Source organism: Chanos chanos, chromosome 6, assembly GCF_902362185.1.
Source record: "Chanos chanos chromosome 6, fChaCha1.1, whole genome shotgun sequence".
NCBI classification, from domain to species: domain Eukaryota; kingdom Metazoa; phylum Chordata; class Actinopteri; order Gonorynchiformes; family Chanidae; genus Chanos; species Chanos chanos.
In genome coordinates, this window is record NC_044500.1 from 11369166 (window position 1) to 11395186 (window position 26021).

Here is a 26021-nt window from a genome sequence, read left to right on the forward strand (position 1 = left end):
GGAGAGGAAAGCAGAACGGGGTGGGGGGTGGGGGGTGGGGGGGGGACGGAAATGAGGAGGTGAGGCGAACTCTACCGAATCCCCCCCGGTCTTTGCTGCTAATGGGAGAACTGGCGTGCTTCTTTTCTGATCATCAATATCAAAGTGTGTTGATTAAAAACTCGAGGTTTGCTATCGTGCCTGGCTCAGAAGGCTCCCGCCATTCCCGCCTCGATTCATCTTCTCAGAAGCGAGTAACAGGAGCGCTTGACACGGAGCTGCATCCAAACAAGCGCTGAGAGAAAAAAAAAAAAAAAAACAGACAAATGAACCAGGGATGACACCATGGCCGTCCTTTGGGCTTTTACAAATGACTCTTCAGATGGCTGCCAGTCGCAGCATATGTCTGCTCTGCATCTAATGAGCCCCACTGATAACAGCCCGGCTCAATAAGTGATGAAACCCAAGTCCTGCTCTCTTATTACTGGATCCCCTCACCGTCTGACACTAAACACCAGCTAATGTATTGGAGGCAGCGGTTCTTGGCAGATGCTTATTAAATGCAGAGTACAAAAAGGCATTTGATAGACTCCACAGCTGCGACGGCTCCCCTTTTAATGTGTGGAGGAATGATTTCACAGCCATGGAAGCGTAAGGCGAAAAAAAAAAACAAAACTTCATTAACTCTGTCCGATACAACGCCAATCAATAGGTTTGGTGTACGGCAAGGACCATTAAGATGTGTCCCTGTCAGACAATAAAGTGTCCCACGTCTATGAATCCTGCATATACATCCACTGCAATGATCTCAAAATCAACCCTTCTCTGGGATCCTATATTACAAGCATGATCACAAGTCACCGACGATGAGATGGCCATTACATTACATTATTAATTCAGGTGTGAACACCCATATGTACAGAGTACCTCCTGTGATTCATCTGATGAGGTCATTTTCGCCGTTTCCTTCCGACGTGTCAGAGAAGGAAAGAATGCCCTACATATGACCACATTTGACTATTACTTTAATCCCTTTATGTCTAATTTGTGTCTCTAGCTCTTGTTAGTATAATGAATATGAACGGCACAATCATAAATATTCATTATGTAATGTCTTAGGAACCGCGGATACGGCCCTGCCAGCGACTAACTTTGCCTCTTTCACCTTCTCGTTTCAGGCTTTGGTAACTAAGCATTCAGCTCAAGGGCAATTTGAGGCCTCCAACATAGATAACAAAAACCCCCCCCAAAAAAAGAGCCATTTCAGTTTCTTTTTCCAAGTTGATGTGCCTCATTAGTGCGATGCACTCTCATCAGGCAACTCTGGGAACCTTAAACAGACCTGTGCCGCGCCCGCAGTCGTACTTAAGAGAACAAGATACAGATATAAGAGACTATAGGGAGAAAAAAAAAAAAAAAGGTTGGGGAAATGGAGAGAAACTTTTTCTTTGATCTTTCTAACAGCACCCTCAGATTAAAAAAAAAAAAAAAATACAAAGATTGAGTTGTCAGTTCAGCAGCTGGTTTGTTTTATCACCCAATTATGCACCTCATGAGCTGTCACTGATGTTGCCGTACAAGCGTAAGGTCAGTGTTAGGCTGAGCTTGGCTTTCTAAAAGCAGCTTCATTAAGAGCGAGGTCAATTTTGACAGTCAATCAAGTTTTCTTTTTTGAGAAATATGCCAACACCTGCTAAAAAGTCATTTACAAGCCCTCTGCATCAGGTCTTGTTCAAGCCTTTGGTTATTCCTGCTTAACATTTAAAATAGATACAGACTCTAGACTCTTTTAGTTATTTACATACAATCAGTGGCTGGTCTATTACCTATATTTGCCCATTCGTGAGAATGGTTTACACCCACAGACAGGGAGTCACAAGACCTAATTTTGTTATAGAGGGTAAAACAAGCACTGACGGATTTAGTTACCGTTTAATGAATTGTTAGATTGGGTAAAATGAGTGACTTCAATAACTTTAAGCATGTCATGATTGCTGGTAACATGTGTGTCGGTTCCACTATTTCAGAAACAGCATTTCACGGATCGCTGTGTCTAGGGTTTACCAAGAACTGTAATGCGAAAGAAAAGAAAAAAAAAATCCAGTCAGCTGCAATTCTGTGGGTAAAAATGGCTTGTTGATGAGAGAGGTCTACAGAAACGATGACGGCAAGAACTCTGCAAGTTAACAAGCATGCCACAAACAGAATGAGCAGAATGCCATCTCAAAAACTTGTTACAAATTGTCTCCAGCAGCAGACAAGCATAGAGAATTTCACCCCTTTGAGCTAAGAGCAGGAAGAAGCTGTTCCAACAGGCAAATGACAATCACTGGACAACTGAGGACTGGAAAAACAACACCTGGTCTGACGAATCCCAACTCCTGATGGTAGGTTCAGGATTTGGCAGAGACAGCTTGAGTCCACGAACCCATCCTGCCTAGAGTAAATGGCGGAGTCTGGTGGCGGTAATGAGGTGAAGAATATCTTCCCGGCACAGAATCGTTCCCTCGATACCAGCCGAGCGATGTTTGAATGCCACAGTATATCTGGACACCGTTGTCAACCAGGTACATCCCTTCATGGCTACAGTTTAACCTTTGCCTCATGGATACTTCCAGCAGGATAATGCACCATGCCAAAAAAGGAACCGTCTAAAAACAGTTCTAAGAAGATGACAGCGAGTTCACTTTTTTGTTGAGTGGCCTGCATAGTCCCCAGAGAGCAACCCGATAAATTACCGTGGGACTGGGATGCGACACGCGGTTCACAACATGAATTTACCGTCTGCAAGCAACTGTGTGATTCCATCACATCCGCACAGACCAAAGTCCTTGAGGAACATTTCCAACGCCACCTTAGAATCCATGTCCTGTTCCAAAAGCTGTAGGGTGGTCTCACCTACTGAACTGGTAACAGGGATTTTATTTTTTTTTAAGTGTTCAAAGCAAGTTGTGTCATTTCATTCTGAATCATGTGTATATCACTACATGTATCATATTATTGCTTCATATTAAAGTCAGTCAGTTGACAGTTACCCCTCAGACAGCTGTTTACTTTTTAAACTCTGAATTTACTACAGGGAAATTGGACAACAGACTTCACATCAAGGTTGTAAACATAAACATACAAGACACCAGAAATCCCCCCACCAGAAAAAAAAACAAAAAAAAAAAATCCCAAAAAAGGTCCGGTAAGCCGATCCCCTAACCCCTCTTTGTGAAAGCTGGGTTTATTCAGAGCACTTAAGCAATTGCTACCAGAGTGAGAAACAGCAGTAGGAACATTGCCTAGCTGACTTTTTGCCTGAGGCTTGAAGAATTTCTGCTGAAGAGTTAGTGTATTTAAGAGCTGCTCATTTACTAAAGTTTCTACGGTTAACTTTCACTGACTTCCCTTTAATCTTTTAGAAAACGCTTGAAAATCTGTCCCTCTAGTCGGCATGGCGACTCAACATTAATTATGGCTCAACGCCAGCTGAAGCCTATTGCTTTTGATAGTCTGTTTGTCTGTGAAAAGTTGTTAATGTGTGGTTCTAGCTGATGCGAAGAAAGTCAGCAAAGGCCATGAGAAAAAAAAAGGAGTAGAACTTTAAGTCTACCAATACTACGGCAAGTATCCAATTTTATTCATAATTACATGAGCAAAATTGGACTAGTCAGCCATTCTACATTGTTCCTTTGTTTTCCAGTGATGAATCTCCCTCTATAAGGAAATATTATTACCATTGTTAATGAGAAAACGAGTCTATAAATGCTTGAGGCAATTCACATCAGTATTCTACCATTACTGATAAGCACAAATATATGCTTGGTCATGAACATGAGACAAAAGTGCTGATGATGAGCACTAATTGTGGAAGTACGATTTTATTGCACATTATTAATTACAGGAATATGACCTGGGAGCATAACACAGACGGAGGAGAGCAGTGCTTTAAAACCAGCGTTGTTTGCTAAGTTCTTCACAAAGTTGCGGAGACACACGCTGAAAAAACTGAACGTCTTCTGTGCATAATACATTTGTAGCTTTCCTTAGAACTGTGCATAGTGCATAATGCATAAAGTACTGATCTTAGGACTCAGCGGTGGAAGTTTTTTTTTAATGTTTTTTTTTTTGTTTGTTTGTTTTTTTAAACAGACAAAATAAAGAGGATACATTCCTACGACAACAAACTTTTAAAACTAATAATGCCAAACAGAAGCCGTACGCGTTTGATCTTTTAACGCTCCGGAGACCAGCTTTGTTCGTATGGGGAAGAAAGAGGCAGGGAGCACAGTGGCGGAGTCTCACCTGGAATAGTTGAAGAGGCGACTGTCCCACTGCTTATGCTCCCCACGTGGCCCGCCGTGGAAGAAGCACGAGTCGGAGCCGTCGAAACGGTTCAGGCCGTCCTCGGTGTTCTTGGAGGCGTGGCTGTGCACGACGTCGAGCAGCACGATGATGCCCATCGAATGCGCCGTATCGATCAGCTCCTTCAGCTCCTCGGGTGTGCCGTACCGACTGAGAACGGACACAAAACAGCCATCACGCCGCAGGCTTTTTCTGCTGTCTGAGGGATGTGACCTGGCCTTTCTTAGTCAATATCGGTCAGACACAGTGTGTGTGCGTGTGCCTGTGTGTGTGCAATCATGAATTTTTAGTAAGTCACATGCAGGTGTATATATTCTATCTACGTCTGTGTGCCTATGTTTGCTAGGTGCCATTGTAAGCGCTCTGGATTTGAAGAGGCGCACAAACACTACAAGCTATAATATTCAATTGCAAACTATTTATGATCTCACGGACACCGAAGAAAGGTCATTTTTTTTTTTACTATTCGGGTTAGAGTACCGGAAACCATACGCTTTGAACAGCGAAAAGGGCGAGCGGGTTACGTTCTCGCCGACACTTCCTTTGCGTACCCTGCTCGTGTAATTGCACTACGAACGGCTCATCTGTCCCTCTGGCTATCATCATATCAGTTTCTCCTCCAAAGCCAACGCGCGGTGACAGCATTACCCCAGCTCCCCGGCATCCCACCGCTGCACTTTTAAATGACTCTGAGGGATCAATCATGGGTGAAATTGCTCTGTATATATTACACTGAGGCTATAGGCTCTCCTAGAGAGCTGGAATGGGTGACTGGTGAAAATAAAGTGAATAAATATCAATCCCGACTGGCCTGCCTTTATCTAAGGTCTCTTCTCTCTCTCTCTGTCTCTCTCTCTCTCTCCCTCTCCCTCTCTCTCTCTCCAGGATTAGCTGCAAATGTGTTTACAGAAAGATTATCACATATGTCAAACTCTCTTACTTTGATTTAGCACCGCAGAGCTGAGAACTGTTTTCAAGAGCCACTGTTAAACATAATAAACTTTCCTAAGGAATTATATTGACATCTATTGATTGTAAAAAGTGTAACAAGGTTCAAGGCATTCCACCAAAAGCCTAATAGTGTATACAGACGCTTATGGCTTTCATACTGATGCCTTGTGGCTGCATTCAGGTGTATTATCATATTTTCATTCAGTGTTTATCACCTATTGGTCTTAGAAATGTAGACAGGTTAATTAAATATCTTCTTTTTTTTTTTTTTTTTGACAGTACTAATATCAAGAACATTTACCTGGATGCGGCGAAGAAACTCGTGACTTGGTAACCAAAGCTAGCATAATAGGCATGCTCCATGATTGCCATCAGCTGAATACAATTGTAGCCTGCATGTGTAAAAATAAACAGGGGAGAATGTGTTCAATGAGAGATCACAGTCCAAACAGATTGGCACTTCTGTGCAGATTTCATATGCTGAGATAAGTGAAGTCGTACTTGTTTGTTGGAAGCTACGATCATGATTAAATTAGTCTTGGTTTTCATGCAGGTGAGGCATGAAATTTTGAATTAGAGCAAAAAAAAAAAAAAAAAAAAGTCAGCATGTGTATTTTTTGCTTGATAGCTAAGTACATAAAATTCATTATTGTCCCTCCACATCTAAAGATCTGATCTAATTTCTCATACCAGTATAGCTGGGAGGATATGTAATTGATTGGACGATAAAGAGAAAGTGAAGGTTGCTAACTACACCAACCTCTTTCATACTCAAATGAACAACCCTAAAAACAACAACTGTTGTGAGGGTAGAGCACGTTCGATCACAAACACACACACACACACAGACAGACAACAGCGATTTTGTGACTTACAACAGACTCCCATGTATTACCTTCACGAGTGGCAGCTTTGGCCACCTGCATAGGCAAACTGAATTCCCAGTCCTCCCAGTTTTTAAACAAATGTCAGCCATCCCACAGCTGTCAAACCAGACACACTCCGCAGCGCCTCTCCCAGCCCGCGCTTGACAGGTAAGCTCAGGCCCAAAGAGGGCACTGGGTGGGTTTTGTTTTGTTTTTTTTGTCAAGCCAATGCAAAAAAAGTTTAGATCTTCAAGACAAGCTACAGCCACTGGGATCTACTGGCTGGATGAGTCATTAGGTCATACAGAGCCCTGCCGTCCAAGCTTACCCAGCCAGCACTCTCGCTTTAGCAGAGAAACAACACTGACAGGCTTTGAAATTGCATTCAAGGACCCGAGAGGGAGTCCACTGCTCTGTTTACTATTGTTGTTTTGAGTAGATTCAATTATTTATTTATTTCCTTTTGCAGCTTCAGAGAACGTTTGGAATTTTTCGGGGTGGGTTTTTTTTTTTTTTTTTTTTTGATGAATTGTGACAGTGCTGTGGGTTGCATCGCCACACGTGTTGCTGATGCATGATTTTAGGAGAAAATAATGCAAAGAGACTGGCATGAAACAGAGACGACTGAGAAGAGCAAGGACTTCACAGCGCGCACAGGGGGCCGCGGCGGGATGTGTAGGTTTATGTTTTGACAGAATTCGCGCCGACTACTTCAGCTCGACACTTGAACAGGTAGACATTAGCGAAGAGGAAACACCAGCTTTCGCTACGCGCTTGGATTACTGTAGTCACAGCGTTTTGTGTTTTAATGCTCTCTGTGCGTGCGGCTCGTGCTTAAAATTCAAAGGAATGAACGGCAACTTCATTGACTTTATGTGCTACTTAGAGAGGGCCTGAAGAGGGGATTACAAGAAGAGATCCCAAAAGGCATTTTACGTATGAACTAAGCTTAAAATCAATAACACTTTATAAAGTCAACACTCAAAAGACAACACAAACAATTAAAACAGGAAAGGGCCTGAATTCAAACAACTGAGTTCAAACAAAGCAGCTTTTCAAACCTGCTTTTATATAAATATATATATATATATCTACATGTGCATATATTTTTTTTCTGTCTTTGAGAGGTAGCCCCTCTTGGCTGTTTTCCTTTGCTATCAGAATGCTAAGAGCTACATAATTGCCCATAAAATCTACTTATAACATTGGAAACAAGTTAGCACATAATGTTAGTGGGGGGGGGGGGAAAGGGATGTGGTTTAAGATTCAGGGAGCCCTCTTTAGTGTTTTCTGAACCCCAACAAAAAGTCCCTGCAGTCTGAATTGCCTCCTGCCCTCCCTATGTCTCAGACATGCGCTCCCCTGTCTATTCCTGCCTGGCACTTAGTAATGGCCACTTCACATAACAGCTTCAGCTTGTAAACAGGATGCTGACTCAAAGAAGTGGTTCAGACCTGAGTGATCCGAACAAAGCGCTGTCCAAACCAGCTCAGTCTGGTTCGCTAACGCGGAGGACAGTCGCACCGCGACGATTCGATAGGTTCACGAGGTTAAGAAGCACTGTTTGTTAAGGAGAAGGACACAGATAATAATCTCTATCCTGCCAATATCAGCACAAAAAACTTATTCATTTATTTATTTATTTAGTTTTTAAATCTAATTATATTAAAGCACTCCACAGTGCCCGTTGCTATGGCGCATCCAATCATTGCCTCAGTATCTTCCAAATAATGCCTCATTGCCAGTGAAGCAGCTTGTCTGAACATGGTGAAAGAATTCTGTGCCTTTGAGACTATCTGTGATTATGCATTTATCTTGCAACATTCACCTGCAAAAACACAATGTTGGATGCTGCTTCGATCAATATGATTTGTGTTGAAATGAAATGGCTAAGACGCTACTTCCGCATCTAAAGGATTACCTTACTTCCAATTTGACGAATATCCTGAGGCACCGAAGAAACTGTTAGCTCTCTAATATTTCAAGACGGAAGCTTTAGCATGGATTTTAATTGCAGCCATTGTATCAAAGATTAACGTTCTTGTTAGAAAGCTCAAGTGCGGGTTGGGCATTGGGCTTGCGGACAGGAACGCAAGACAGTTGATCACGTGCGTCCTTTAAAAAGCAGAGAAAGTCTATATTCAATCATCCATCTCTTACCAAGATCTTTTATTCGTGGAAGCACATTGTACGTGAAATTAGTGTACGATGCCACTTTTCCCTCAGGCGAAGCAATGCCAACGTGGGACTCATAAACACGCAGACTTTTCGGCTTCTTTGGCCGAGGGCTTCGGTGCTGCAAAAAAAACAAAACAAAACAAAAAACAAGTGAAAAAATGATGAGTTTCCCCTCTGAACATAAATTTCTCCTGACTGGTTAATGACAACAAACACTCCAAAATGTTTTGGCATCCCTTTTGTCTGAGAATGGCACTAGAGTAAACTTGAAACAGAGGAGAGCAGGGAAAGTATTGGATGAAAACCATGCCCTTGAGTGTGAAGAGCACCAGATCTGCTCCCGTAAACGCGGCGGAACCGACATCGGCAAACTGAGAGAACTACGTGGTAATTGAAAAGGATGAAAGTGATTTTGCAAAAAAAAAAAAAAAAAGAAAAAAAAAAACCCACTGTGGAGGTGGGTTTTGGAATATTGTAATTGCTCCAACTGTTGTGTTTTCCTTATTTCAAATAATAACAAAAGATATGTGTCTTCCTGTTTTGATTAATGTATTTTATGCACATTATGAGTCATAAGAGAATAACATTAAAGCATGTCGGTTATTGAAAAAAAAAATAAAAAGGAAAAATGATTCAAGGATGAAAACAGAAATATCCATGATACTAAGTTCCAAATATAAAGCCCTGACGTATTGCTGTATTGAACCGCTTTTTTTTTTTTTTTTTTTTAATGAGATATGATATGTCTCTGTTGCGTTTTCACTGGTCCTGTTAGTCTGTATCAAACCCTGACTGATTATTTCTCGAGTCGTTTGTCTGAAATGAGATGCAATGTCCACTAGGATGCCATAAACATATAATATTCCCACAGGCGTTGCTTCATAAATGTTCACAGAAAAAAAAAAAAAAATCATTTCAGAACATTTAATTGAATAAGGCTCTGATTCCGACAAAAGCGCACCATTATGATCTCTATCTGGGAGGACCAGCTAATGCGTTTCTCTGCTTAAGGAACATAAACACCATCCCAATGCCGCATTTCTTTTTTTCACTTACAAAATAGGGTTCCGGAGGGTCCCAGTGCACCCAGTCATAGATGACAGAGGACTCATCCTTGGTCACATACTTGGCCCAAGGTGAGATCCGGTACAGCCGTTCACCTGCTGGGGTGTGAACAACTACCTGGGGAGTCCGAAAAAAATGCAGTGTTACAGCAAGGGCATCCAAACCAGACACAAAGGACAAGCATTTAGCAAACTGACCAAAAACAAAGCCACTCCAAACATATATTTCATCATATGGGTGTTAACAGGATGGTGAGTATTCTAAAGCCTAGAATGAATAGAGAGCGTAGTGAAGTTAAGAATGGTCACTCAAATCGAGAAAGGCCACTGAATCAGGGCTTCATTAAAAAGGTAACCAAAGATATGAACATTTGAATGGAATGATGAAAAGTGATGTGGATCACAAAGTAGATTATAGACATTAGCATCTACAACAGTAGAGATTCAACTTGATTTTTCATTTCAAAGCACGAAAAAGTGCACGGGGAGCAACGAATCTCATAAAAGTCACGTCTGAAAAGAAGACCAATCGTCCAGCCGTAAGTGTGTAAGTCTGTCTGTGTATGTGTGTGTGTGTGTGTGTGTGTGTGTACACATTTTCTCAGTCCAACAAGCTGACACATTGACCTTCCACTGCCAACAGAGATTGAGAACAGCCTTCAAGAGAACATTTCTCTATGTCAGTTCATCAACCATTTTAAGATGATGACACCACCGCCTAATCTGTGTGAATCTCCTGTCTGTCTTACTCCTTCAGAGAGGACACTCTTCCCGGAGCATGCCTTGGAGACTCCATTCTCCACAGTAGTGGACAAACCATTGATCAGAAACGGAAAGGGTCATTTAATCCTTGATGCCGTATTGACAAAAGTTATTTATATCAGCATATTCATTACTTATTTATTTATTTGTTGAACGAGCTATCTGTTTGTTTTTTTTTCCAGTTTGATCAGAGTAGCCTCGAAGCCAGCCGACCAGAGACATTTTTCAAAGGTGTGCACGGCTTATTATCATTACATTACTCCTCCTTATTCTACAACATTATTTAATGTGTGGAAAAGTCACAGAGGAGTAAAACCACCGATGCACAGATGCACAGAAACTAACATAGAAGCAGACACACACACACACAAACACAGAAAGAGAGAGAGAGAGAAAGAGAGAGAGAGAGAGAAAGAGAGAGACATACAATACACATAAAGTGCTCCATGAAGGAGCACAAATCCTGATAAATGCTTAGGGGAACAAGGCAGACACTTCCACCATCCACTCCGGGCCCGAGCGTAAAGGGAGCGTACTGTGGGTGCACTCGGCTGTTCTAATCGGAGTTACTTTCACTTACTTTCTCTTCACCCTACAGCTACTGCCGCGGCACATCTAGCACGGAAGAAAGACAGGGGGGAAAAAAAAGAGGGAGAGAAAAAAAAAAAAGATTGAGAGAAAAAGCTGCTCAGAGGATCGATACTGAATGTTTTGCACAGCGTGAACGGATCCCTGGGCGTCAGTCTGCCTTCCTGGCCCAAAGCGACTGGATCATTTGATTATGACTTGCATTGACGACCAGAGCGAAGTAATGACCAACCCACTGCCACCTGCCTCTGACCTTCCATCCAACCTACCACTGGGGTTCCGTCATTAGTGCCAAGACTCTAGCAGACCTGGAGCTGGCAGCGCCGTATGACACCTCTCAGGGTTTAAAGAATTATAGAAAAATGGCAGGACAAATGGACGGATGCAGAGAGAGAAAGAATGGTGCTCCAACAAAGAAAAATTACTGTCGAGTGGCCAAAATGAAAAGGGAAAAGAAAAAAAAAAAAGAATCAAACGGAAGATGGGAATTGACTAAGACTGCCATCGTAATCATCATAATTCTACCGCTTACCATTATCTCGATTTGTGGTTTATCGCGAGTGATATTTTGACAGTTAAGGTGACTGTCAGTAAAAATGCTAAGAAAAAAAAAAAAAAAAAAGAGTCCGATACATAATGGATGAAGCTCTAGCAACCCTACAGGAGAAGATTAGTCCACTGCTGGAATGAATATAATTACAGTACAGCATTTTTCACCGAGAGGAAAAGCACAGGAACTTAATCCAGTTTTCTGCCCACATCCATTCCCAGTCTGGAAGGATAAACTGGGACAGGGAAGGTGCCAAAGGCTGCATCTGGTTCTTATCGTCCTGAGCCTGACCTGAGCCAACAATGAATGCAGAACAGACAGTTTCCCAGTCTGTGTACACTGAGCTGTTCTCACTGAGAGTACCATCATTGTGTCATCAATCCCACTTCTGCCACCACCTAACACAATGGCTGACAGACGATTGTGATGGTTTAGGCTTTTTTTTTTTTTGTATTTCTTGAGCGCTGGAGGTAATATTTCTAACATTCTTTTAAAGTTTATTCCGTTTGGCGAGGGTTAGACTCTAACGACGGGACGCACGGGCGATGTGAGTGTACTCGTTTTTTTTTAAATCTGCATGCAAAATCCATCACTCAAGGGATTCCAAACTCACGTGGACCCTCGATGAGCATGCTGAGGGAAAGAGAACCCTTCCCCACTGAAATCATATTACAGTGAGCTGAACCCAATTTAGCCTGCGGTGTAGTGTAAAACTGATATGAAAAAATACGTGTAACATGTCATGGGATACAGCATCACACTCATATTATGCAAGCCAAGGTCGAATAGCGTAGGGATAACACTGAAGTGTACCTTCAGTTTGGAGAGATGGGGAACAGCTGGTGAGTGATCTTCTTTTCGTGGGATGTGAAGCTCCCATTTCCCAAACTCCATCCTCTGGTAAGGGTGTGAGAACTTGTTCCAGCCATCTATTCAAGGCACAAAAAAACCCCAAAAAACCTACCACTTTAGTTACTTTCAGCTGCAAAGATGAAGGATAAGTGGTGTGTGTGTGATACTCGCGAGTATATGCAATATTTCTGTACATATCATCTTTTTACAAGCAACAATTCTGTACATAACATTTCACAACACAGCGGAGGATGTGTATTGTGTTCCAAAACTTAACAAGTCACATCAACAGCAACAACACTATAACAAAGAAAAGAGAGAATTTTAGCCCTGCACCAAAAAAAAAAAAAAAAGCACACTTGCACTTTCTTCGAAAGAAAGTGCTGCATTTGAGTACTAACAAACAAACAGATTTCAAAAGCAAGCCCCCCGGTGACTTCTGGCAGTAGTTTTGCTTTACAGGGAGCCTGATAACCTTGGAGTGTTTTATTCTTTCTTTTCTTTCTCTCGTTTTCGTGTCTTTCTTTTAACTTAGTACAAAGTCCTTTTTATCTTATCAAAAAATAAAAGAGCCTGAAGTTGGTGGGTTTTCAAATAATACCATACGAATCAAGTGAGCCTGCAAAAGACGAAACGGGTGTGAAAGGTACGATTTTTTTGTGTACTCCAGACATCTCAGTCTTTAAAATAAAGGCTTTTCCTTCTTGGAGTTTGCCATCAATATTTAATATAGAAGAGCAAGCATAATGTGAAGAGAGACAATGTTTTTAGAATGTTATCCTAAGCTTGGCTTGCTGCATCATGACGCTGACTGCACACAAAAAATGTTCAGCTTGAATATTCAAACTAAACGTATGATACAGACATATTTGAAACTGACCCCTGTATACTGACTTATGCTGAAACTGAAAGTACTCAAAGTATGTCGTGCCACATATTATAATTACACATCAAAACAAATACAAAATAACAGAACAAAACACGTACTATGATTAATGATTATTCAATCATAGGAAAGTTTTATGTAAATGTGGCTTCATGTAATAACAGTGAAGTGTTTGCTCTTTGCACTCATTGACAACACTGCACGCAGTGAATTATAAATGAATGCAGTTTGGACTTTCAGGGGCTCTGTCTTTGTAAGTGGTAGAAACCTTTGGCCAACTTACTGAAGTCTCCAGTGAGAAAGAGGGCTTCAGCCGCTGGGGCCCACTCCCTAAAGATCATGCTGTTGTCAGGCAGTCGTTGTACACCGAAGGTCTTATAGCTGCGCGTGAACTGATCAAAGCCCCCCTCAGCCTCCTCAAGGAGACAGAGCTGTTTCTGGAACAGCCCATACCTTCAAACAAAGAGCAGAGCAAAAACACATCAGCAAACAAGGATAATCTTTCCCAAATCACACAACCCCTCGGCCTAGAACACGCAGATAAAAGCGGGGCTCCTGGAATGGTAAATAAAACGATTTTCGTTTCAGGTGATATTCTCCTGCATCCAGCTAAAAAAAACCAAAAAAAAAAAACATATCGGTACGTTTCAGCGTAAGTGTGCTTGGGAAAAATACAGATGATCTGTTCAAAAGGAAGTGCACCGTTCACTCCTGGACACGAGGCAACTCTAAACACATTGCTTTGGCAGTAAAGTGCATTGACTGAATAATTTAACAAGTTAATGTTCTATACTATTACATATGCATCATACTGAGCATCCCATTGGCAAAACTGCCTAGAGGATAACCTTTGAAATACACACTTGTGGAATTCAAAATTACCGTTCTATTCTAACAAATGGTCTTGGCCTTTCATCTCCAAAAAGTAGTTCAATCAAATTAACGCTTTCAAAAAAAAAGAGAGAGAGAGAGAGAGAGAGAGAGAGAGAGAGAGAGAGTAGCATCACATAGTTATGCCACAGCCTGTGAAGGTCAACAAAGGACATAAGCGCATACACGTTAGCCTCTCTGCTATTCTGAACAATTCATAGACCATGTCACATTCTGGGGGCACAACTGGCCCTACATAAGGGTCAACAAAGAGTTCAGAAAATAATTGAACATTAATATAAAGTGAACTAAAACGTCTGTTACTGCTAATAATCAAGCAAAGAAAAGTGCTAGTAAGTCATATCATGCGTGGACTGCTAATAACGACCCTCCAAGCAATCACAAAGATAAAGAGCTTCTGGAAACTCATCAGTTGATGGTTACTATTAGCAACCATTCAAATTTTGAACACAGTTCTTCTGTGTGTATAACGGTCAAAATTATGACAATGAAGGAGGCTGTGGGAATTGGCTGGGTGCCGCCCCCTATAGATGTTATATTCTCTGCATGCTTCCACCCAGGCGTCCAAGGTGATTAGAGTGTAGATGAGAGAAGAGAAACTGCATCTCAATCAGAATGTCAAGGTGACTTCACAAGATGCTGATTTCCATCATAGTCATTCCCAAACCTTAAACCTTGCTGAAATCAAACCTTTAACCAATGTACTTATTAGCAATAATATGAAAGCAAGTTAGTTAGACAATATGCCCTTCATTCTTGTCCTCTAATTCAACATATGGAGGAAGTCACTTTTCTACACTGCTCTTCTTTTTCTACTTATTGACTATTCTCTGTAAATTATGAAGACTACCTCATTCAAAAATAATAGTGATGTAAGCATTATAACAATAATCTACAAATAGAAAAGAAATTAAATACAGCATACCTAAACTGTTATACCTAAACTGCAGGTTGCAGTTCTCCAAAAGCAGACATGCCTTCAGCAAAAGTGGGCGAAACATTTCATTACCGTTGAACATATACTGTCTCATTCTGGATATGTGAATATTCAGAATAGATGCTAAGACTGCCCAAAAGGTCTTACCACATACTCCACAGAGAGAGAGAGAGAGAGAGAGAGAGAGGGAGAGAGAGAGAGAGAGGGGGGGGGGGTGTGTAAAAATGCACACATGCAATAAAGTTAACCCCGCCTACAGTTAACCCCTGTGTCCCGCCCCTCTAAGCACTGTCTGAACTCTAGTGACAAAAGTAACATTAACACAATAACACACAAAAATTACACACTGCTATGGGTTCACTACAATACAGACGATTTGAATGGTGGAAAAGTTTTTTTTTTAGAAAAAGATTTTAAGAATCTTTACACCTTTTGTGGAAAAAGTTTATAACAATGTCACCCTGACATCGTATTAGATCAAGAAACACAAGAACAACACATTGGTTGTAAAAGATAAGGGTATTCAAAAGCACACAAAAGAATACATTTGAGAAGCCGCCTAGAACCTCTGTTGGCTAACGCACTGCACTTCCTGCCCTAATCAGCCGCTCTGCTTTCTCCGAGGCATTCATTTCATTCAGATGTGTCACAATAACATGACCAAAACTTTTGATATCTTTCTTTTCAAAAGCTAAGATGGACTGACACCAGGAGCCAGATTTAAAGATCTCTGTAAAGTGCTTTTTGTAACAATGGCGTAGTTGGAATCTGTTGCTTGGCTCCAGCTAACTTTGAAAAATCTGAGAGAGAAAATCTAGTATTCGAGAAGAAACATCAAAAACCTGTCAAATTACCTTTCCCGTCACAAAAGTCACATAATAACACCATCATCGATCAGCAGACTTAATTAGTGAAACTAATCAGTGAAAGATAAAAATAAAATAAAAAAACTGCAAAAGGTTATGGTTCAAGCTTCTTCCAGTTTTCTTACTGACTCTCAGTGATGTGATCAGAAGATGAGTTATTCCTGAAACAAAACTCATTAAGTTGGCGAGTCCCCTGTTAATATGGGTTGTGGTGCACTCAACCATTAGGGCACTAGGGGGAACAAGTGTGGTACTTTCTGAAAACACTTGTCCAGTTCACAGTATCATAAATATCTGAAGATGTAATCAGTGAGAAGTGTGTGTGTGTGTGTCTGTCTGTCTGTCTATATATATATATATATATATATATATATATATATATATATACACACACACACACACACACACACACATATATACATATATATATATATATATATATATATATATATATAAACATAATACTCATAAGTATATGCATGTAAGATGGGGAGAAATGGGGAGAGAGGGAGAGAGAGTGAGAGAGAAGTGGGATTATCCAGGCTTTAATAAGTTATTCACCATGTTGAAGTAGCATTTGAAGAGCAATGTTCAACAAATTGGCATGGTATGAGAAAGAGCCCCTCTGACTTAAACACAGATTTGATCAGAGAGGGCGAGAATAAGCAAGTTATGAACAGATTCTAAAACCACCTAAGACAGAATGAACAACAACCCAGCCTCACTGTGTAACCGGTTGCATCCAGACTAACCTCAGACTTTCCGACCAATGAAAGAACATATTAATAGCCAGTGTGGGGAGTCATCTTACATCACAGTCATGCCAAGGACACATGCAACATTCATAGCCGTACTGCCATTGTCAGTATAATTAATTTAGCGACTGTCGTCATGGCAGCTATTCTGCTGATAATACAAAGCCCAGTCTGAGACAGACCACAATAGTCTTATACGCTTAAATTCAGAACGGCTAAATTCTGTTTTTTTGCTCCTGGATTTTCTCATTACTGCGGTTTCAGTGTCTGCAAAAACTTGTGACTTGTGACTTGTCCGTTGTTCTCATACTGTTCCTCATTAGTCAGTTTAAATGTCATGAGCAGCTTGGTGCATGTCATAGAGAGTTCCAAAGCTGTTCCAAAGTTTGCAGTCACCTCTTTCAAACATCTGTACCCTGCAGGACTGACTGATGGAAACAGCTGGAGAACCACAGTGATCTCATCTAAGAAAACAGAATGGGGACAAGGCTGGCATGACCAGCATTTTCAAAGTGGAACTCAAGACCCTGGCACCAACATTTAGGCTGCTGATGCTAGACATTTGAGGCCAGCACACAAAAAAAAAAAAAAACAGTACAACAAAACAAAACTTAGCTTAAATGACTGTCAGATAATCAAAGACAAAAAAAAAAAAAAGACACTATCCCAAAAGGTTTGTGTCGAGACTTAAAATGTAAGTTAGTGAATCCACAGCAAAGACATTACAGTGGATTATTAAGTAATGGCTCCAATTCTCAGTCTGAAGAATTACTAAAAGACATATCGTGTTTTGATTACCGCCGGTGCTACTGATTTACTTTCATTTCAGTGACGCTTACATCAGCCATCTCATTTAGTCAATAGATGTAGACAATCAGACATCAATGCTAAAGAAGGCTGGAAATTTCAATTAGCTTTTCTGAATAATTTAATCTAAATGAAGTGATTGTGTCTCTGAGAGGACTTACATATATGTGTGTGTGTGTGTGTGTGCGTGTGTGTGTGTGTGTGTATGTATAGTGTAATTATCAATGTGTTACATATACATACTACCAGATTTTGTGGAACAAGTCAAAGATTACGCTACACATTCTAGTGTGATAATTATGGACATTCACAGACATTAGACACACTTCAAGTGAATTAGTTCCTCATATATTATCCTAGCACGTACACCTTTTACTCGAAACTTGTTTAAAAGAAAAAAAAAACAAAAACAGTCAAGTGTTATAGTCTGTGCCGGCAATCAGCCAGAAAACATCATTCATTCACTTTGCTGTGAGTCCAGAGCGGTGCATGCCCACTCGGAACAACACTGCGGTACCGCTGCCTTGTCTGGGCACAGGTCTCAGCGACAGACTCGTATGGAGCGTTGACGAATCAGTCCCTGTAGGGTCAACAGGTCCCATTTTGACTAGTCATCTGAATTCCTGACACCGCACGGCAGCTCTAACAGCACAGCGCGACTCCATTTGGCCTGCAGAGGTTGTTGATTCTGATGCTTACGTTGAGGGGGTGGGTGGGGGTGCAGGCAGAGATGAGGGGCGGAGGAGGGGGGGGTGGGGTAGAAGGGACGCTGAAGGCGCTCTGGGGGTTTCGCAAGCTGAGTCTGATCAAGAGCTATCTGAGCCTCACAGTGGTGTCCACGTATGTAAAATAATTTATGGGAAGGGCTTTCACAGGCCAGACAGGTGTCTTAGACACGTCTGCAGTTCTCCAGAGCCTGAAGAGCTCAAGCTGTGTCAGAGATAGAACTGACACGCTGATCCAACCTCTGCACGACCAATCATTTTGCTCGCATCCTACAAACACTAACCAGGTTGTGTTACCTTTTTCATGCGTTGCGGCAAAAAAAAAAAAAAAAAACCCCATTACACCATTGGGTACGATGTAAATTGCATTCAGGTAATGCAAGAGCAGAACAAGTCAGTAAAAAAAAAAAATGCGTGAGGAAAAAACTTCAGTTTAACCTCAGCAGAGGAAGAGTGTGAAATTCAAACCGCCGACGATGCGACACACTGTTAAAGTTTTCTTAAGAGAAAACTTTGTGAATTTAAAAAAAAAAAAAAAATGTAAGCCTTTTAGCAAAGAAAGATGAAATGTACGCCAGTCTATTAAGCATTCCACCCAGGGATAATGTCAAAATCAAATATTTCTGGGGAGATCTAAGAAAGCAACTTTTTTTGTGTGTAATGTCGAGCATAACGGTATTACCGTGATTATATCCCCGACGGTCTGTAAATCATTACACTCTTTCCATGAGTTGTATTGTAGGCCTCAGATGCCCTCTGGTTCAGTCTGTTTACAAGGGGAGAATGACCCCGTTCAACTTATTTGAGGTGAGTAAAGAAATACTTACCACAAAGAGCTATAGCAAGTTCATCTCAGTTCTGTTAAACACAGAGTTCACTTCCAACACAACAGTCCTTATTTTTCATTAACAAAGAGCATTAGAAAATAGCACAGTGACAGCAGGGGCTAGATGTAATATCTGCCAGGCAATTTAATGTAATTTCCACTACAGTTTTCTACAAAACTTGTGTCTTGTGTCTCAGGAGGTAACTGTGCGTGAATATGAGATGTTCGGACATATTATTCTGAGATATGGAGACATAAGAGAGACATAGGATATTGAGACGGTTCTATGAAGTGCATTCTATCTGTCTATCTAGACACACACACATACACACATATATATGGATATATATATATATATATATATATATATATATATATATACACAGAGAGAGAGACACACACACACACATATGTGTGTGTGTGTGTGTGTGTGTGTGTATGTATACACATATTCATATACAGAGAGAAAGACAGAGAGAGAGAGATACACACACATATTTTCCCGATACACCTATGGTAACCTCTTTTGACTTTTCCAGTTAATTAAAATGATAATGAGGCCTTTTATTCGCCTCAGTCAGATGTCTCTGTGGCAGCGAAAATGACTGGAGAGTCATGACTCCTGCAGGTTAAATACAGTGTAAGACAGCATTAATGAAATGGGGCACCATTACTGATAAGAAAAGAAGCTCAGGTCTGTATAGTTTTACAAAGAAGCATCAAATAATAATAATAATAATAATAATAATAATAATAATAATAATAATAATATGGTGAAGAATACAAGCATTCTTCGTGCAAAAATTAGGCGAGAGAGAGAGGCAACCCTGTTAACATTCCATTTGATGCACAATGTTACTTGTTCTTTATTTAAATGGCGTGCTACCTGTTTTCTCACCTACATTACAGATACACGTTGAAATCTCTCTCCAAAGACAAATGGAGGGGAATCACTGAGCGATGCACTTATGGTGTGTAGCAGTAAGACAGACAGGCTGCTGAAACATACAGCACTTTTGAGCATTCTGGGTTAAAACATAATTTATGACCACTTCAAGAGTGCTGGAATTTATTGTAACATGGCAAAGGTAAAGTCTTTTTCTCCTACTATGTGTTCTATATACCTCTCTAAACTGTCTCGTATACACACATACACTCAAACACACACACACACACACACACACACACACACAGACAGAGAGTACATGTATGCTATGTAATTCTAGGTGGCCATGAAATAATAACTCATCATTATTTTCGTTCAAAAAATAATAAAATAAATGTTATATGTATACAATTTTCTTAACTTTCTGCATACACTTTTCATTTAGCCTTTAAAGTATTCCGTAACACACACAAAAGCACCTTACCAATCACCTTACCATGATTTTTTAAATCATATTTCACAAATGAAACCACCTGAGTCATCTAACACAGACTGAACACGGACAATTAAGCTAAATATTCGGCGACTAACGAACTGGTCATACAACCTATCAAAATGCAAAAAAGAACAACCAGGCTATTTTCAGGCTTTCTGTCCATGCACTGACAATGGAGCAGCCTTTTGCAATGTCGGAGTTGTATTTTTAAAAGTAGGCGTTGCCGGACGTCCCTCACAACTGTCAAACAATAGGAAGTCTATTTGGCCGACCAACCTTCAGTCATTCGCTGAGGACTCACACGTGGATTCAAATCATTTCGTAAACCATGGATGATGTGCTGTTTCTGTGTTTTCCTGTGGAAGAAACCATACTGCCGGGCTCGAGGGGAATGCACTATCATCCTCAGGACCGCTCTAAATACACGGCCAAAAATACGTAATTTTTTATTTGCTTGTAATGTACCTTTTTGTGTTCATTCATTAATGTCAAGTTCACTCTTCTGCGATTTTAACTGCGCCATCTATACATATACAGTATATGTATTGTGACATGGGCGTAATGCATTCAAGATTTAGCTTTCCGAAGACCAGACAGTCGTGTCCTGATGCGACCACCAAGCAAATATGCACAGCAGCTACATGCACCTCTCAAATGTCGAGGCAGAGTATTGCTCGCGGAACTTCGTGTTGATCACATATTTTGACGGAAAATATTAACATCGTTGGTAATTCTGTGTCACTGCTAACCGACATGCTTGTCAGTGAATGTTAGAGAATAGGGTGGGGCCAGAAAGGAGCGGTTTACAGCAAACAACACCATAATGCTTATTTTACCTCCTCTTGAAGTCCTTCTCATATGCTTTGAGGTAGGGATCCATTTGTAGAAGGGAGTTGAACTGAGGAATTGAAACATTATCCTCAGCATCAGCCATATTCACCACAGTCCAGAGCAATCGAGTACCAATTCAGTCAGTGCTACAGAGATCTCCGCTTTAGCTGTTATACATGAGTGGGCAGGGTCATTGTCCCGTTTAACCATTGATGTTGGGACGCTCGCGATTCAGGTTACTCGATTATGCCCATCCCATTTGAAACGAACAGCCAATATGCAGAATCAAATATCTTCCAAAAACTGCATTTGAAAGTAGGTCTTTAAGACGACAGCGGAAGCATTAAGACGTAGACCTTATAAATCACTCGAAGCTGTCTGCCCTTGAGGAAGTTCAGTGTTGTATGGGTTTGCTAATACACAGTTGAAAGATTACACGTATACCGTACTTTTCCGGTGACAGTTTTTTGTTTGGTTCGAAATATTCAGTATGCAAATTCAGTCAGAATTGTAGTTTCAAATGAAAAAATGAGAATAATAGTGGTGTTCTTTCTAGCGACCTGTGGCTCACAAGCTGATAAATATTTGTAATGGAGAATGTTATATCTTTAAAACGTACTGTATAACCTACATTAAATGTTTTAGATTTGACAGTGGGCGTTTTGAGATTTTTTTTTAATGATTTTGAAACGGAATAAATGCGATTACGCGTCAGGGAATCTGGGATCCCAGGGTTTCTCGAGCAGAGTGCACGCATATCTTCTGAGAACTAGATTATGCTGCACCATGCTTTTAATTTCAAGGTCAGGCACAGCAGAGGACAAACTATCTGAAATGAGACTGCTCAATGAAAATTGACCGCACTGAAATGTAAGTAGTTTCACACTGACATTCACTTAAATGCCTTAGGAAAAGACGAACCCTCCCCTTGACACTTAGACAAAGGCTTTCTGCTGAAATCTGATTGTTGGAGAGGAATATTCCCACCCCAACTATAATGTACAGGGAAAAAATCTTACACTTTATCTGTATATCACTCATGTGAAATATTGATCATCATTGAATTTTTAAACTAATTTGGCACATCTTTACACTGGCAATGAAAGATTCTCAGATACTGATGATACATCAGGAGAAAACAGACTGTTCACATGCCCTGGCTGAAATAATGCACTTTGAACTTGTTGTTGGCAAGATAGTTAATTGAACTGATATTGCATTGATTTGACCAGAGTTCATCCAAACTCAGATGTCCATAATCGGATGACTGGATTGGGCAAAAGTGATCAGCATCGAAAAAGTAACTTCATTTTGTCTGCCGTAACATCTAAACGCTAGTTCCACTTTCCGCTTGTGTAACACTTCTGTTTTTGTCCCTGCATTGCAAAACTGTTGCAAAGGGGAAGACAGCATACCTAATCATAAAATGCAGAGATACAGGAATTAAAATAAATATTTTAACACATTCTCCTGAGGGTGTCTGAGGGCTTAGGCTGATCTGGTTTATCTGATATCTGCACATATTTGATAATATTGAAACATTTTTCAAAGCTTGTACTTTTCAAAGTCCTCCATTTAGCCCGAGTTGCATCAGATTTAGTTTGGATGTGCTCCAGTTAGATCAAATGCAAGGGATTAGAGCAATATCTGAGGTATAAGAAACCAAATATTGTTTAAATATCAATAACCCTGACTTATGGCATATCTTGTTTAATCTTTAATTTTTACATACCCCGTCAACTTAGATCATGCTACTGAAAAGCATAGCACATTCTTAAATCAACAGAACAACCAAAAACAAATTGGTCAGAGACAAAAAAAAAAACGCTTTTGATAAATGTGAACCTTCTGCTGACACACATAATATATGTTATAATGTAAAACTTGCAGAATTCTGTGGTCAGTTTTTTTGGTTAATATTAACCATATCATCTGTAAATTCCAGACTCTATCTCTGTTTTTGTAAGGTAATAAAGTCTCTTACTGATATCTTGTTATATTCTCAACAAAAGAAAAAAAAATCTAATATTCAGTTGAGATAATGTGTTATAAGAGCTACCTGGTTCTTGGAATATTCCAGATTTAGTAATGAAGATCATTTGGTTTAATGAAAGGATTACGTTTCACACAAGTGTATTTTCAGCGGTGTGAGTTTTGTAATCGTCAAATGAGGGCAGCTAGAAAGACATAGGAAACTTCTGGAAATACAGGGTTACAGAGGGGTCAGGTTGAAAACAGCTGCTCGACTTCACACTAATCCCTGCCAAGTCTGAGAGTTGTTCTGCCCCAGCTGTAGCAGTGATGGCTAAATCCAAAGTCTTCAGCTGATGCAGCAAAAAAACTTTAATGAGCCATAGATGCAGACTGATCAACTTGATCCCAATTCTTACCCAATTCTGACAGTGCCTAGTCACACAAATGTGGTAGTACTAAAGAGGTATTACAAACTGGTAGTAGGATTTCTAATCTGTCTCAGCTGGTGTTGCAAAGGCAGGAATAGTAAGAATTTAAGGTAGATTAGCCAAATATATTTAATCTCTTCATTCAGCCACTCTCATATTTTATTCCTTTATCTCAATACTGAAAATGCTGTCCAGTTGTCCTTGAAAAGTATCATTTGTAAGTCTAAAAAAAGACAGTATACAATCAGAGAAACTGTATAGTTAGTATATCATGTCATCCTCACACTAAGGGACAGTAATTGTTAGTTCATCCTGAAGGTTCAAAGATTCCATTCATTTTAAGCTGACAGTTCATCCCAGTTCATGACCTTACACTTTAAAGGATCATTTACAACACTCACTGTGTGAGCACATCTTTATTCATCGGGCGGTACCTGAACAGTGTTTTGTAGAGGATCTCAGTTCAAAAAATTCTACACTCTAAATACCCTGCTCCCAGGGCGCCAGCTTATACAAATATGATAAAATCATTGCCATGTGACAAGCGGGGAAAAACCCCCAAAACAAAACCATTTATGCTAAAATCGTAAGGGTCATGCTCAAAACCGTAATGTATTATCTGAAAAGTACATACAATGTATGTGTTCATTCATCATGTCTTTTCAATAAACATTGTTATAATGACATTGGTATGGTGGACGTATTCTTTTTAATTGGGTTTGCGTAACCAGACAATGTGCAGCCGGAAAAACACTACTTGGTCACTTGGTCTTAGAGCACATATTGTGCTACAAAGTTTTGTTGAGTCTTCAGCGAGCTTTACCGAGAATTTGATTGGTACATTATTATTCCCCGCCCTACGTCCCTATCTGAGAAAGAACCCTGTAGTGTTTCAGCACCTCAATAATTAATGTGTTTATGCATTAGATCTGTGATTTGTTTAATTAGGCTTAATCAGAGGAACTTTAGCAACTCTGCCTGACACTAATTGCTGTTGACTGAGGAAGCACCATAAGGCACAGAGACAAATGAACAGATATGAGAGCACTCTTTGATTCTTTGGGGTTTTAATTGCTTCCGGTGCATTTGAGAAAGGAAGCTAGCGAAATATCTAAATGTGCAAATGGTAATGACAGGGCCAGGGGGGTTTGTCTCTGTAAACAGTGTCTTATTGCTTTGGGGCAGAGGGAAGTACAGATGAGGGAGATTCTGTGATCAATGTTCCAGTGCAGTAGCTTTCATAGGAGTAGAGAAAAAATAAGGATTCCATAGAAATTTTATATGGCGTGATGCACTTTTAAATGAGAAAAAAATAGAGGGTGGTTTGTATTATGAAGACACAGGACTGTGTTTTATTTCATGGTTGAATTGTTCACTCGTTGAAATAGAATACCCTTGATATTTATGCATTTTTCCCCAAAGGACAACACAAACAATCATGAACTTTGTCTAGATTTAATTTTCAATATTTACGAAATAGGGTATACAATGTAAGCTAACTTTGAAGCAAAACTGTGTATCCAAGCATACGTGATTGCTCCATAAGCCTCCGGTGACCTGAGTTCACTCTGCCCAGGGTTCATGGACAACATTCTAGAGAGCCCTCTGTGGGCTATCACAGGAACTGGTCTACAGAACGACAGTACTACCGCCCCTCATCTCTGCACTGCAGAGATCTTTTATAACTCCCAGATTGAGTGTAAATTTCAGCCAGACTTCACCATTTGCACCCTTAATTCACAAATGAATAAAATAAGACAGGGTGAGAAGAGAAATGTGGTTTAACGATATGTTTTAAAAATATATAGCCGACCAATTTAGCAAGTCGGTAGCTTGTACGTTTCTATTCGAGGACATTCATTCTAGCTGGTGATCTGTGGGTAGTATATGTGAGTGTGAAGCAATTCTTCTCTGTTCATACTAATCAGGTGAATTTAACTTTAGAGGACAGGCTCCTGCCCTTGAAAACCTGTGTGATCTCACTGCATAATAAATCTGACGCTGCATAAGTAAAGCTGATCGGGGGGATCTGGGAAGTGGCCAGGATGTCACCATTCCCATTTCTGCCAGAATTTCCTGCCTGACTGAGCATGACGCCTCTTGGCACAGTCAGCGGTGAGACGGTCAGCAGCTGCTGTGACAGCCAGAGGAGCACACATCATGAAGTCCCTTAAATGATCTCCTGGACTTCATCGCCCCTGGTAGGAGGCTACGCGACGGACAGTTTTGCCCTTTAACATTAGACACGAGAGCATATTGCTTGTAGTCGTGCCAGTTCCATTTTGAGCTCATCATTTCATGTCGTACCATATAGCGACACACGGTCGTGATTTATATGCCGGGTTTGCTTTTTGTGTTATTGAAATTCAGGTCTTCAGAAACACTACTATTTAAATGTTAATTTTAACCTTTCACTTATCAATTATATTCTAATTCATCAATCTCGATACTACTTTACATTCGCTGTTCCCGGCAACTGCAATTTTTTACGTATTTAAAAGAAATTCTTCCCTGAAGTAATTCCATTAAATTTATCATGATATGACCCACAACAAGTAGGGAGGAAAAATAAT

At 40.3% G+C, this 26021-nt stretch overlaps 1 protein-coding gene across 2 annotated transcripts in view; it reads right to left on the minus strand.

Moving 5' to 3' along the window:
• gbe1b (glucan (1,4-alpha-), branching enzyme 1b) overlaps nt 1-21230 on the minus strand; it is a 62771-nt gene extending 41541 nt beyond the window's left edge. Inside the window, exons 1-7 of one of the 2 annotated variants that reach the window (XM_030777864.1) lie at nt 21052-21149; nt 13310-13479; nt 12102-12217; nt 9381-9506; nt 8307-8442; nt 5582-5672; nt 4270-4479 (exon numbers count right to left, since the gene is read on the minus strand). In XM_030777864.1, the coding sequence (XP_030633724.1) occupies nt 4270-4479; nt 5582-5672; nt 8307-8442; nt 9381-9506; nt 12102-12217; nt 13310-13479; nt 21052-21149 (947 nt within the window). Of the gene's footprint in view, nt 1-4269; nt 4480-5581; nt 5673-8306; nt 8443-9380; nt 9507-12101; nt 12218-13309; nt 13480-21051 lie in introns of both variants that reach the window. The other variant, XM_030777865.1, reaches the window with a different exon arrangement.
• Nucleotides 21231-26021: the final 4791 nt, after the last annotated feature.